Source organism: Cervus canadensis, chromosome 14 (assembly GCF_019320065.1).
Source record: "Cervus canadensis isolate Bull #8, Minnesota chromosome 14, ASM1932006v1, whole genome shotgun sequence".
In the NCBI taxonomy this organism is placed as follows: Eukaryota; Metazoa; Chordata; class Mammalia; order Artiodactyla; family Cervidae; genus Cervus; species Cervus canadensis.
The window spans coordinates 3,433,483-3,447,188 of NC_057399.1; the positions used below are offsets into that span (position 1 = coordinate 3,433,483).

At 50.3% G+C, this 13,706-nt stretch overlaps 1 protein-coding gene across 1 annotated transcript in view; it reads left to right on the forward strand.

The window, feature by feature from the left end:
* Positions 1 to 10,969, forward strand: part of XKR6 (XK related 6) — a 255,255-nt gene extending 244,286 nt beyond the window's left edge. The window contains exon 3 of the mRNA XM_043486779.1: positions 8,752 to 10,969. Coding sequence (XP_043342714.1) covers positions 8,752 to 9,716 — 965 coding nt within the window. The 3' untranslated portion in view covers positions 9,717 to 10,969. The remainder of the gene's footprint in view (positions 1 to 8,751) is intronic.
* Positions 10,970 to 13,706: the final 2,737 nt, after the last annotated feature.

Here is a 13,706-nt window from a genome sequence, read left to right on the forward strand (position 1 = left end):
TGTCAAACACCATCAGATAATGAATCACCTTGTACAAAGTGATAGGGAGATTTGGTGCCCTGATCTTCTGTGATGTTGGCCACCACCTGGCCTAACCCTGATGGAGCAGCCCCCTCCTCCCTGACTCCCCACCTCCTGCGCCACCCCCACCCCCCTGGTGCTAAGCTGGAGCTAGCTGCTGGCTCTGATATTCCTGGGCTTCCGACCAGATTGATAGAAAGATCTTCCAGCCTCCAGTCTGGACTTCAGGGTGCTCGACCCACGTCTGTGTCTTCGCCTCCTGGATTAATAAAGGGGAAGGCGTGTGCCTTCCCTGGCTGCCTTGCATCGTCACAGACGGCTGCAGTGAAGAGGGACGTGCCTGCCTTCTGCCACCAGAACACAGACGCGGCCTCTCTCACTTCCCTGTAGGAGGATCTCTCTCCAGCTGTGCTTCTGTCTCCTTCTGAGGAGTCACCCCTCCTTCTCTCCCATCAGATACTTGCTTGGTGTCTACACACAGAATTCCCTGAGCAACGAACTCCAGCTCACAGCCCCGCTCCAGCTCCCAGTGGCTTCTTATCAAACAGAACATTAAAACCTCACACTCTTAACCAGAATCTGCAAGGATTTTAAGCAGAGACATGACGCTTTCAGTGTGTGTGTTTCACTTGACTTTGTATCCAATTCTGAGGCCTTTTGGCTGAGGTTGCCCCTAACAACAAGCTAGAGAAAAAGAGAGTACTTTTTTTTTTTAAATTGTGGTAAGAACAAGTGAGATCTACCCTCTTAACAAATTTTAAGTGCAAAAGAAAGTGCAGTATGTACATATGAGGAAGAGTCCTTAAAGCAGTAGGAAGGCTATGAGAAAGGCAGGGTAAATCAGTTTCACTGGTCGCACAGTGGTAAAGAATCCGCCTGCTAGTGCAGGAAGCACAAGGGACACAGGTTCCATCCCTGGGTCAGGAAGATCCCCTAGAGGAGGAAACGGCAACCCACTCCAGTATTCTTGCCTGGGAAATCCCATGGACAGAGGAACCTGGTGGGCTACAGTCCATGGGGTCGCAAAAGAGTTAGTGGCTAAACAACAACAGTTAGCACAGATGAAATAACAACTGGCCACCTGAAAATGTTTCTGCATCAGATGCTGTAACAAGAGGGTCATCGAGGCAGGCTGACCAGCGGTGCTTCGTGGGGGAGGCTCTGAGAGCTGCCAGTTCAGAAGCCTGAGCAGTAACTATAATGTGACCACTTATTCCGTAACTATTTGCTAAGCATGTGCCAGGCATGGTTCCAGGAGCTGGGGGCAGATAAGAGTAATAAACAAAACAGACAGAAAGCCCTGCTCTCATGGAGCTTATTTGTCTTGGAGAGACAGATGGACAAGGAGCAGAACAAATATTTTGTCTTCTGTATTGGAAAATGGCAAGTATGCCGCAGAGCTCTAAAGCTGGGACCAGAGCCTGGGGGAGCAGAGCTGTGTCCAGCTTTCAATAAGGGGGCAGGAAGGGGACCTCTGAGCAAAGATGTAGAGCAGGGAGGGAGCCAGCCTGCAGGTCACTGGAGGTACACGCAGCAGAGGAGAGCATAGCCAAATGTAAGGCCTTGAGCTGAGAAGGTGACCCCAGTGTTTCGGGAGCAGCCAGGAGGCTGGGAGGATGGGGCATGGTGCCTGCATTGCTTCCATAGCTCAGCCCTGCCCATGGTCCTGTCAGCAGAGCATCTTTTCTTCTTCTTCTTTGTTAAAAAAAATATATACTTAAACAGCTTTATTGAGATACAGTTTGTATACTGCACAAGTCATTCATTTGAAGTGTACGATTCAATGGCTATCACTGTGGGAGCATCAGAGCTTTGAGTCTTGTCGGCTGTTTGCTCCTCAATGAGGGTAGATTTACTGGGACCTTCCAGTGACGGCAGACGGCTTCCTTCACAGCGTGCTCCAGGCCCACCAGAATTCTGGCATTCATGAGGCTTGTGCCAGACCAGCTGAGCAGCTGACATTTGTTCTAGAATCTCTAAAGTCTGCCTTTACCCAGCTGGCAGAACCACAGTGCTCTCCTGCCTCTGTGAGTGGATTAATATCACTAGACCACGGGCCAGGAGCAGGGCATAGACCCCGAGGTCTTGGGCGCCATTAATGGGAGCTTGCATGTGAGTCCATGGGAGAAGGGGAAACTACTGGAGCTTGTAAGCCCAGGGCACTGGGGCCTTTGGAGGTACTGGGTTGGAAGCTCCCTCACCAGCAGTTTGCTGATGTTGTAGCTGTTTTAAAAGACAGATTTTGTTATTGTTTAGGCATCTCAAGGCCAATAGATCAGGAGACAGCTGCCACTAAAAACAAATCACTTGTTACTCACAGATTCCCAAGAAGAGGCCGGCATGCCACGCCATGGTGGGGGGCTTGAGATAAGCTAGTCTGAATAATATCAGCAGGCTCTGGGGTCCAGGGCTGTCCCTGATTGTCTGGTAGCTTGCCCTGAGGTGGTTAGGATGGGGTAACAGTGGCCCAGGGGGTCAGGGCCGGGTTGAAGGAGGTGTGAGTTCTGGACCGGTTGGTTTGCATATGAAAAGCACCTCCTGTTTGCTGTTTCTAGGAATTTGCCAAACCTGAGAGGAGCGGTCCCTCCAGGGTCAGCATGGCCCCAGATGGGACCCATCAGAATACGAGCACACGCTTCAAGCCTTACAACTAGACAAATCCTTTTACCTCCTGGCACTTTGGTTTCCTCTCCTATAAAATGGGGTACCAATAAGCATTTCAGGGGATTATTGTCAGGATTAAAGGGAATAATTTATGCAAAGTGTCTGGCACGATGCCTGCTGTACTGGGAACACTTAGTGGGTATTATTCCTCCTCATCTCTGCCTTCTGCCCTCAAGGTTTTCTTCTGAAAGATGCAGGCATAAATGGAGGCCCCCCGGGAGTTCTCTTTTCCCGTTTTCAGGGATAGTGGTGGGAGGGTGGGACAGCTGGTGGGCTCCTTTCTCCATCAGCCCCTTTTGAGAATCGAAATACCCCTGCAATTTTGCACGTAGTTTCAGAAGGACCAGACCAACTGCTGCCCTGCCCTTGAGGGGCTCATCTGCATCAAGGTGAGAACATACTTAAGGAAAAAAGGAAGGAGTAAGAGAGTGCACGGGACGGTGAATGACACTAAAGTGGGAAATACAGCCCGGAACTGAAGCTCCAATACTTTGGCCACCTGATGCGAAGAGCTGACTCTTTAGAAAAAAGACCCTGATGCTGGGACAAATTGAAGGCAGGAGGAGAAGGGGACGACAGAGGATGAGATGGTTGGATGGCATCACCAACTCAATGGACATGAGTTTGAGCAAGCTCTGGGAGTTGGTGATGGACAGGGAGGCCTGGCGTGCTGCGGTCCAAGGGGTCACAGAGTCACACACGACTGAGGGACTGAACTGGACTGAAGGCCTGGAAAGGCGGGAGCAGGTACTGGGAGCTGCAGTTTTCAGTGTCTGGCTGGCAACAGCCTGCTGAAAAGCCGTGCTCTGGTAAAGCCTCCGTGCGGTGACACTTGGGGACCTGGGAAAGGGCCATGCAGGTGATGGACAGAGCCAGCACACATGTCCTGCGCTGGGCCTGTGCCTGGAGGACATGGAACAGAGCGGGTGTGAGGAGCTAGCTGGAGGTGACCTCAGAGCAGCCAGGGGCTGTCCTGAGTAGGGCCCAGGATGAAGGCCTGCCAGCATGACAGGAGCTTCGGTTTGAGGCCATTGGAGAAGGAAATGCTGAGGAGTGTGAACGGGGACTGGACAGGGTGCACTCAGAACTCAAGGCAGTGTCTTGAGGAGCCCCGCAGGCCTTCTAAGTACCGGAGCCTTAACTCTGACTGCAACGACATGTCAGCCACCAGAGGGTGACCGTGCTGGGCTTAAGGGCCTCCCCGGTCAAAGATGTCCAACTGAGACTTCTGCCCGTCATGCTGTGTTTTGTTGGTCTTGAGGTATGGACATCCTCTTTCTAGAAACCTTAGATCCCTAGTCTGGTGATCAGAGCCCCAAGACCCCTGACCCCAGCCCTTCTCAGGGGGTGCCCCCCAGGAGGCCCTGACTTAGTGACCTCCCAGCTGGTGGGGCTGGAATCAGGTTGCCCAATGGGCCAGCTGCAACCCCCACCCCTCATGGTCTGCACCAGGAAAAACGAGCAAGCCACGAAGGTCACTGCCTGGAACTCGAAACGGCTGAACAAGGAGTGTTTAGCAGTCTCCAGCCTGATCTCTGGAATGCAGGTGATGGAGCTGTAAGTGGGAGGAGTCATAAACACTCACAGGCTGAGCACGGTGTGGGCTTGGGTCTCGGCCAGGGTCATATGTTGACTTTGGGGTTGACCTCGGGCCAGACAGAAATCTGCCAAGTGAGCCGCTGCGGAGGGAAAGCCCTGCACCCCTTCCCTCTGAAATGAGTCAGGCCTTTGAAGAGTGATCACTTGACAGGAGGGGAGTCAGGCCTTTGAAGAGTGATCACTTGACAGGAGGGGAGTCAGGCCTTGAAGAGTGATCACTTAACAGGAGGGGAGTCAGGCCTTTGAAGAGTGATCACTTAACAGGAGGGGAGTCAGGCCTTTGAAGAGTGATCACTTAACTGGAGGGGAGTCAGGCCTTTGAAGAGTGATCACTTAACAGGAGGAGATTCAGGCCTTTGAAAAGGGATCACTTAACAGGAGGGGAGCCAGGCCTTTGAAGAGGGATCACTTAACAGGAGGGGAGCCAGGCCTTTGAAGAGTGATCACTTAACCAGAGGGGAGTCAGGCCTTTGAAGAGTGATCACTTGACAGGAGGGGAGTCAGGCCTTGAAGAGTGATCACTTAACAGGAGGGGAATCAGGCCTTTGAAAAGGGATCACTTAACAGGAGGGGAGCCAGGCCTTTGAAGAGTGATCACTTAACAGGAGGGGAGTCAGACCTTTGAAGAGTGAGAGTCAGGCCTTTGAAGAGTGAGCATCGGGCCTTTGAAGAGTGAGAATCGGGCCTTTGAAGAGGGATCACTTAACAGGAGGAAAGTCAGGCCTCTGAAGAGTGGTCACTTAACAGGAGGAGAGTGATCTCAGCTAATTCTGGTGGTCGCCTCTTTCTTTGTGGCTTGCATGTTCCTTTCCTGAGGAAGGTAGAGGAGAACTTGGATTTGGTTTTCAGCTCCTTTATCAGGGGCCTCTCTCAGATACCCGTGGGTGCTATACTTCCTGTCCACTCTCCAAGAAAGGCTTAGATCCTTCACTCCCAGGGTGCCCAGCCCCTTCTAAGACCAAATCTGAAGGGTGTCTCAGTACAGTGGCTACTTTTAAGGCCAAAGAGTCTGAGTTTAAATCTCGACTCTGCTTCTTGATAGAAATAGCCATTTTCTTTCCGTGTCCTCAAGTGGCCTTTCTTCTGTATGAGCGCACCCCTGGCATCTCCATGGGCCTATGTGGTCTGTTCTCATAAGGTCATGTTGGATCCAGGCCCACCCTCATGACCTCATGTTAAAGTCAGTGCCCCTTTGAAGGCCCTGTCTCGGCATACAGTCACACACTAAACTCCTGGGGGTTAGGACTTCCACCTAAGAATCTGGGGGGAGGGGAGAAGATGGAGACACAGCCCGTAGTGAGTACCAACATCATAGTGTTCTTCTCAGTACGATTCCGGCTCAGTGAATCACAGGGCATGTGTTTTCACGAGGATGCCTGTTTCCTGTTGGGTGAGTGGGTTGAAGTGAGTGGTGTGTGTAGCCACTGAGGATATACTGTTTAGTGATCTACAGCTTCACCAGGCTGGAAATGGACGAGGCAGAGAGGTAAGATGTGGGCCGGACATCAGCAGACCCACAGACCCCCGGCCGAGTGCTAGCGCTCCGTCCTCCACATGACTGTCTCCGAACCTCTCCTTGTAATTCAGCAGTGATGTCTTATGACATTTGGGGAACACCCACGCCACATCCTAGAGAGGACTTCCAGGGGCACTGACCGTGGACCGAGTTGGCTCAGAGGTGAGTTTCTGTAATACCCTGAAGCCACCTGAAGGACAGATCTGGAAGTGGCAAAGGTGACCCAGAAGCAACGCTGATGATGGAGGATTGATGTGGCTTCACCACATGCAGCCAGTGGACGTTTGAATTCCTGTTTGCTAGTATGTGGCATGAACGGGGCTACCACCACAACACACCAAACAACGAAATCAGGACCGTGACAGCTGAGGGCCCGTCCTGCTTCTGCACTGCAGGTTTGTTCAAGAGCACATTCAGAGACTGCATTAGACCACGCTTCAGCAAAAGCTAAACTGCTTTTTCTTACTTCATGAGCTCCTGACTCCTGCTTTTCTGTGGACAGGGGAAGTGATACATTTTGCTTTATTAAAAGGAATAGAAAAATCAAGCCTTCTTCCCATGTAGCTGCTCTAGAACTCCCCTTTGATCACTGAGGGTGGAAGTACGTCCAAGGCGTATCACTTTTAGCATCAAGAAAAAGTGATAGTGCTCACCGGAAGTGAGGTGACATCACAAAGAAGCTTTCTGAGGATGCTCCAGTGTCTGGTAATAAGCCTGGCATGTTCCTTACCCTCCAGAAACCAACAGCCCAAGTCACATGACTCTCAAGGGGACCCATCCCCCTCCCAGCCCCAACTCCCAAAGAACAGGCATGCAGGAGGCTCACAGGTTAGCGTGACCACTGTGACATGGTCAGAGAGCCCACGTGGAATCAGGAGCAGCTGGTGGAAATGTCTTGCGTGACAACGGGCAAGACAGGACACACATGAGTACTGTGTTCAGAACTTTCCAGAAAAGTGATAGCAGCATTGTCAGGCATTTTCAAGATTGGCTTCAATGGAGAAGTGGGGATCACTTCTGTTTATTTTCTGCATTGGTTGTTATGATCAGAAAAGCAGTGCGTACTCATTGTGATAGTTAACCTTTCAGGCTTTTTCTCTCTTCCACCAACAAGATGGTTTTTGTTATCAGACTCTGATGTTCTGCAAGCTACAAACCAGCACAGCTTCTTGAAATGTTGGAAAAGAGGGGATGAGGATGGGAGAGGAAGAACCAGTGCAGGGTAGGGCGTGGGGTGGGTGGGAGGGTAAAGCGACAGCAGACTTTGATCCTCCACTGAGGTTGGGAGAGGAGTGGAGGGGTGAACAGGGGCTGAGGGAAAAACAAGCAGAAGGCTGAAGTTCTGGGCCCGCTTCTTTAGTCTTAAGAATAGGGCTTCTGGATCTGACCTTGGAGCTGAAGAGAGAAAATGACCAGGTGACTTTGCTGTCAGCCTGAAAGAAGCCAAAGGGAAATCGTGCTCTGGGGCGAAGGAGGGGGATTTGGTTAGGAAATGTGGCCTTTGGGGCAGTATTCAGGACTCCAGCTGAATTGAGCTGCATTTAGTTCTGGAATTTGGGGAGAGGGGGAAAACAAAAGCAGCGCTGGGTAGCCTGAGTAGAGATGATGCTTGGAGGAGCAGAGGCGTGATGGGGAGTCTTGCACAGAGGGGATTCATGACGACGTCTGACTAAAGATTGCCTGCTGGTGGGTGGATTTGGAGAGACTCTGGTCACTGTTTAGTGTGTTCAGTTTGATTGAGTTACAAACATCAGATAGGCAGCGTCCTAAATAAAACTGCTCTGTAGGGATTCAAGTATCACTTGGGATCAGACACGCTCACCTGCTTGTTTAGGAAACTTGGAGGGAAGAACATGCAGAGGCCTTCGAGAGCTCACCATGCTAGGGAGGGGCAAAAATCCTCAAAACCCGAGTTACCCTGCTCCCTCCCATTGCTGGACGGAGGCAAGGAGGGACCGGGCTTCAGAGAGGGACCGGGCTTCACCAGTTACGGCCTTAAGGAGCCGTGGGCAGCGGTTGGTGGGAGGAGGCAACAAGCATCATGGGGAGGCCGAGAGTGAGTGAGGAAGCAGCCCAAGAAACATAGGCTTTCCTGGTCCTTGATCAGAGTGGCCTTAGAGAGTGGACGTGTAGTTGTTGTTGAGTTGCTCAGTTGTGACCAACTCTTTGCAACCCCATAGACTGTAGCCCACCAGGCTCCTCTGTCCAGGAGGACAATCCCAGGCTCCTCTGGGATTTCCCAGGCAAGAATACTGGAGTGGGTAGCCATGCCCTCCTCCGGGGGACCTTCCTGAGCCAGGAATCGAACTCAAGTCTCCTGCATCGGCAAGCAGATTCCTTACCACACAGCCACCAGGGGAAGCCCAGGGAGTGGATGAGAAGACCTTAAATGGGAGAAGAGCCTTTTGAGGGCTCCTTGGGGCGTTGGATGAGCTTATGAGAAGGCAAAGGGTGACTCGAGGACCTTCTGAGAGGAGGAGAGTTGTGCAGCTTGGGGCAGAGAGTAAGCTCTTGGTCTTCACACCCCATAATCCCTTCTGCTGGCTCCTCTGAGAACACAGCCTGCTAGTGACAAGGACATGGACCCCACGGTGAGCTTGTGATTTCTTACACTGGAAACACATGCGGTCCCACCCGCAGCAGAAGTGATGAGCCAGCCAGGTGGTCCAGGCTCCCCAACCCCTTGGCAAAGCACGTCAGCCTCCGCCTGCAGCTGTGGATCTCCAGAGGTTCTGGACTGGGTTATTGACACGATTTCACAAAAGCCGTCAGCTTAGCGGGCAGCCGCGGCCTCCGAGCTTGGTTCCTGGTGCTTTTTCTTCCCCCTCCTCCACCAGATGGCAGCGTGTGTGCGCGAGTGTGTGGGGGCGTCTCCCTGGCCCGGCAGCCCTGCAGGGCCCGGCAGTGGACGGCCCCGGTTTTGACGGTGTGGGTTTGTGTCTTTCCGGCAGGTGTCTCCTCTGTGACTTCCCTGATGTCCCTGGCTTGGGTGCTAGCCTCCTATCACAAGCTGCTGCGGGACTCCAGGGACGACAAGAAGAGCATGAGCTACAGAGGGGCCCTCATCCACCTCTTCTGGCGCCTCTTCACCATCTCATCCAGAGTTATCTCTTTTGCCCTCTTTGCTTCCATCTTCCAGCTCTACTTCGGGATCTTCGTGGTGGTCCACTGGTGCGCCATGGCCTTCTGGATCATCCATGGCGGAACAGACTTCTGCATGTCCAAGTGGGAGGAGATCCTCTTCAACATGGTGGTAGGGATTGTGTACATTTTCTGCTGGTTTAACGTCAAGGAAGGGCGGACTCGATACCGAATGTTTGCCTATTACACGATAGTCTTGACCGAGAATGCTGCCTTGACGTTCCTTTGGTATTTTTACAGAAACCCAGAGACCACTGACTTCTTTGCGGTGCCAGCACTGTGTTGTGTCTTTATTAGCTTCGTGGCTGGGATCGCACTGATGCTGTTATATTATGGTGTGCTGCATCCCATGGGGCCGCGAATTAAGATCTTGGCCAGCTCCTGTTGTGCCGAGCTGCTCTGGGGCATCCCTTTGCCCCCCGATGTTGAGCCCATGGCGCCTCAGACCCCTGGGTACCGGGGGACCCAGGTCACGCCTACCAGAGCCGTAACGGAACAACAGGAGGATCTCACGGCTGACACTTGCTTGCCCGTGTTCCAAGTGAGACCCATGGGGCCCCCGACCCCGACGGGGCGTCCTTACCTCCCAGAAGGGCCCCTCATTAAGATTGACATGCCAAGAAAGAGATACCCAGCTTGGGATGCTCATTTTGTAGACAGGAGGTTGAGAAGGACTATTAACATTCTTCAGTATGTCACACCCACCGCGGTGGGCATCCGGTATCGGGATGGACCGCTCCTTTATGAGCTGCTACAGTATGAGTCTTCGCTCTGAGAGCATCCTGACCCAAGTTGAGAAGGGGACCTGAAGTTTGGTTTGCGGTAAAGCCGCCTGCAAGAAATATAACCCTCCCTTCCCCCAAAACACAGACCCACCACACCACCACCACACCACCACCACCAATGCTCCAAAACAAAAAAAGAAAATAATAAGTCACAACCCCTTCAGATAAGCTTTCTTTCCAGTCGCTGTATGTATACAAAGATATTCTCTATGTTTTGTAAGTAAAAACAAAAAGAAAACCTTTCTTTTGTTTTTTACACATAAGTAACAGTATTGAAAAAAAAAAATCCCACACTATGGTTTATAGGGTGGAGAAGGAGCAGTTGTCTCCACTCCAAAAGAAAAAAAAACACAAAGTTTTATACCTTACACCAAGTGTAGATCATTTCCGGGATTGGTGCTGATTGAAAGAACAAAACAAAACAAAACAAACAAACAAACAAAACCTTCAACTGCCTTATGCCCTTAGGTGCTGAGTTTCATTAAGTACTGTCACGTCTCCTCATGCAAAACTCTCTGGTGGTTTTCTGCACCGGGAGAGGGAAAATTAAACAATCAAATGAAACCAATCTAGAAACGAAACAAAAAAAAACCAACCAATGGGTAAAACTCAAAGCAATCATTCTTCCTATCTGATTATTTGTATTGAAGAAAACAAATTGACCAAAAGCAAAAGCATTGAAACCCCTCCCTCTTTTTGCTTTCTCTCCCTCTCCTCCTGTCCCTGCCCCCAACTTCTCAGCCCCTTCTAGGAGCCAAAAGGCCATTTGAAACTCAGATGGTTGGCAGAGCTCCTTGAAGGCCAACTAGGTGCCATTTCAGTGTCCACCTAGTAAGAATCACGTCTGTTTCCTGGTGAAAAGCAAAACAGAAAAAAAAAAAGCCACCCTAATAATTCGATAAGAATAGGAAATTCTAAAGCAAATTAAAGGACATTTCCATATACGTCATCAAAGAGAATCAGTAATAATAAAACTCAGCATAGTAGCAAAAAGAACGACATCAATTTAAAGGCACAATACTTAATCAGTGACTGGCAAAAATGATCTGTTCTGTCATTTTAAGGCCGTGAAAGGTATACATTTATCACATGTGATATTGGATAAGGCCTCTTCTGTTTCCATTTGGTGGGAAGCCTTAAATTGATCTGGAAAGAATTCATTTTTTCATTTGTGCTTTTTAAAAATAGTTAACACAAAGAGGAAAATTAGAACATAAAAAAAAAATCAAATTGTAATAACCTACCCATTTCAAAGACTGTTTGGTGCTTCTGTCTTTCACCATTGTGGTTGGCTGAAAGTCATTCAGCTCACTTGGTGCATCTGGGTTGAGTGGGGAATTTTGTGTGTGTTGCATGTGTGTGTGTGTGTCTGTGTGTGCCCATAATGCACACACACGCACACATATATGTGTGTGCGTGTGTGTGTTTACGTGTGTTTGTGTGTGTGTGTGTCTGCTGCAAGGTCTTGCCAGAAATGTAGAAAAAGCGATATAAGACAGATTCTGGGTATGGCTAAGGTCAAGTGTAAGGGGCTGGGAAGCTGGGGAGGGGATGGTGCTTGATCCTGAGTTCCGGTCTGATGGCAAGACACGCCAGCAGCATACTCTGGGTCTTAGAAGGCGTGTCATTCGGGTGAAGGTTTGATTCAATTATTTATTTTCTCATTGTACCAAGTTGAATTTCTCAAGGTGTTGCAAGTATGTTCAAACTATTTTTTAAACGTTAGTTTTCAAAGTATTGCTCCTGTAAGGAATATTTTGTTTTAGGGCATCGTTTCAATCCCATCATCTCTCTACTTGGGCACAAAAAAACAAAAACAAAAAAAGGAAAAGAAAAAAATCACAAAAGGAAAAAAATCTCCACAAAAAAGATATATATATATATATACATATATATATACACAAGTCTCTCTATATACACACAATATTTTTAAGTAAAAATACTGTTAGTCTTTGTTGTGTGTAGCTGTGATTTTTTTCTCAATTCCAGATATAACTGTTTAGGGTGCAAGGCCTCACATTGAACTACTCTTAAGAGAAGTTCAAAAACTGAGGACCTTTTTTTTTTTTTTTTAATGTTTGTGGATTTTTAAAAAAAAATATTATTCAAAGAGGCTTCTCCTCCCTCCCTTCATTGTTTATCTAAATCTGTAAAAAAACAAAACAGGAAAAAAACCCACAAGTTTTAAATGTCAGTTGGGTTGTAAAACCGGATCCCCCTCTGATTTCCTTGATGGTGACTAGGTTTGCAGTGCCGTCCTGCCCCCTCCCTTGCCGAAGTGTCCCCTGTGGGCCCCTGGCGCGGGCAGGAGGGCCGAGGAGGGGCAGGCGGGCGCGTCCAGGCCCAGGAAGCACTCCGCGCACAGCACACCAGGCCCCGGGTGGACCCTGCTGGCCAGTCCCCGCCCGCCCTCGGCGGCGAACTGGGAGCTCCAGTCTGGTCCGAGGTGCTTTTCTTTTCTATTCTGCTTCCCTACCAAGGGCTTAGCTCACTGCTTACTCTGCAGAGGCCAGAGGAGGTGAGGCCATTTGAGGGGGCTCTCCGCATCCTCCCTGCTTGCTGGGGTCCCGGCTCTCGTCTGCCTCAGCGCTTCGGGTGTCCGCCACCAGAGCGGTCCTTGACGCTGTCCCTGGTGCATCCCTCTGGGACCCCGGCCACGTCGGCTTGTTCATCCATTCTTAGCTTTAGTTCCTTTCTGTTTTTTCATTTCGCGGCAGTCACAGACTTTGACTTGCCACCTCTGTTTTACTAAAACACATCCGGTGTGTACACACTTGTGTGTGGGGTGTGTGTGCATGCGTGTGTGTTTCATGCAACTGAGAAAACGGCTGACGTCCGTTGACCTGGAGCACCCAAAGTTGGGGTGACTCAGGGAGGGCCCTCGGGGCGCCTTAGCCACTGGGAACAGAGGAGAAGACCACAGGATGTTTCAGGAAGCCTTTCTTTCCACGGGGGTTGGACTGGGCTCCGTAGGACTCAGAGAGGAGGGCGCCCTGCTTCCCTGCCGTTATTGTCCACGCCTTCAGTTGGGCCACGGCCTTTCCTAAGGGTGAAGACATGCATCTGTGAGCACTGACAGAGAAGTCCGGTTTTGCAAAGAGACAGGAAAAGGAAGTCAAGAAAGAAGTAAAGATCATGGGAGCCAGGGAAACATGAAGAGAGTTTTCAGGTGTCTTGTCACTCCCATGAGAAGCGAGGGCCTCAGCCCACCCCAGGAATCCCACCCCAGTTAATCAACCTGACCCCTGACAAACCATTACGGGCGCTGAGGCAGCAGGCCATGGTGCCCTGGCTGCTCCCTAAGGGGACGCTTTATGATGTTTTTTCCTTTTTTTATTAAATCCCTGGGCTCACTTTTTGCCCAGGAACTCCTAATGAAAACTAATTAACAAGGCTCAATATTTAGGTCTGGTAGAAGGTAAGCACACTGTACCGAGAGCTAAAGAATAAACTCGGAGACTCTCTCTTTCCTCGTTGCACCCCCATCAAATCTGCCCACAGCTCCCCTGTAGAAAATCTAGCCCTTCTTTTCCTTCTCAGAGACATGTTGGCATCTCTAACATCGGGCTGATTTTGTTAGCATCATTTCTGCAAGCTGTTTCTCCCTTGCTTGGTAGTCTGCCTCTTCTTGGGCCCCTTCAAGAAAGGAAACCTTGGTCCCCTCAGCATCAAGGTGGTGTCCTCTGAGCTCATTGTCACAAGTAAATGAGAACTAAGAGGATTTAAATTCATTGGATAATCCCCCACTGACCTTACCCAGCCCCAGAGTTTCTCATTTCTCCAACATACTCTTCCACTCTGTCTTCAGAAAGTTCTCCTTGCTTGGCAGGGTCAGCCTTGTCTAAACAGGCTGGGAACCGGGGGCGCTGTGGGGGTCAGACTCCCTCTCTCTTGGTGGCAGATGCTGCCGACACGTCCCGTCCCTCTTTGGTCAGGAGAGGCAACACTTCCTAATAGCTCAGGGGCTTCTCTCTCTCTCC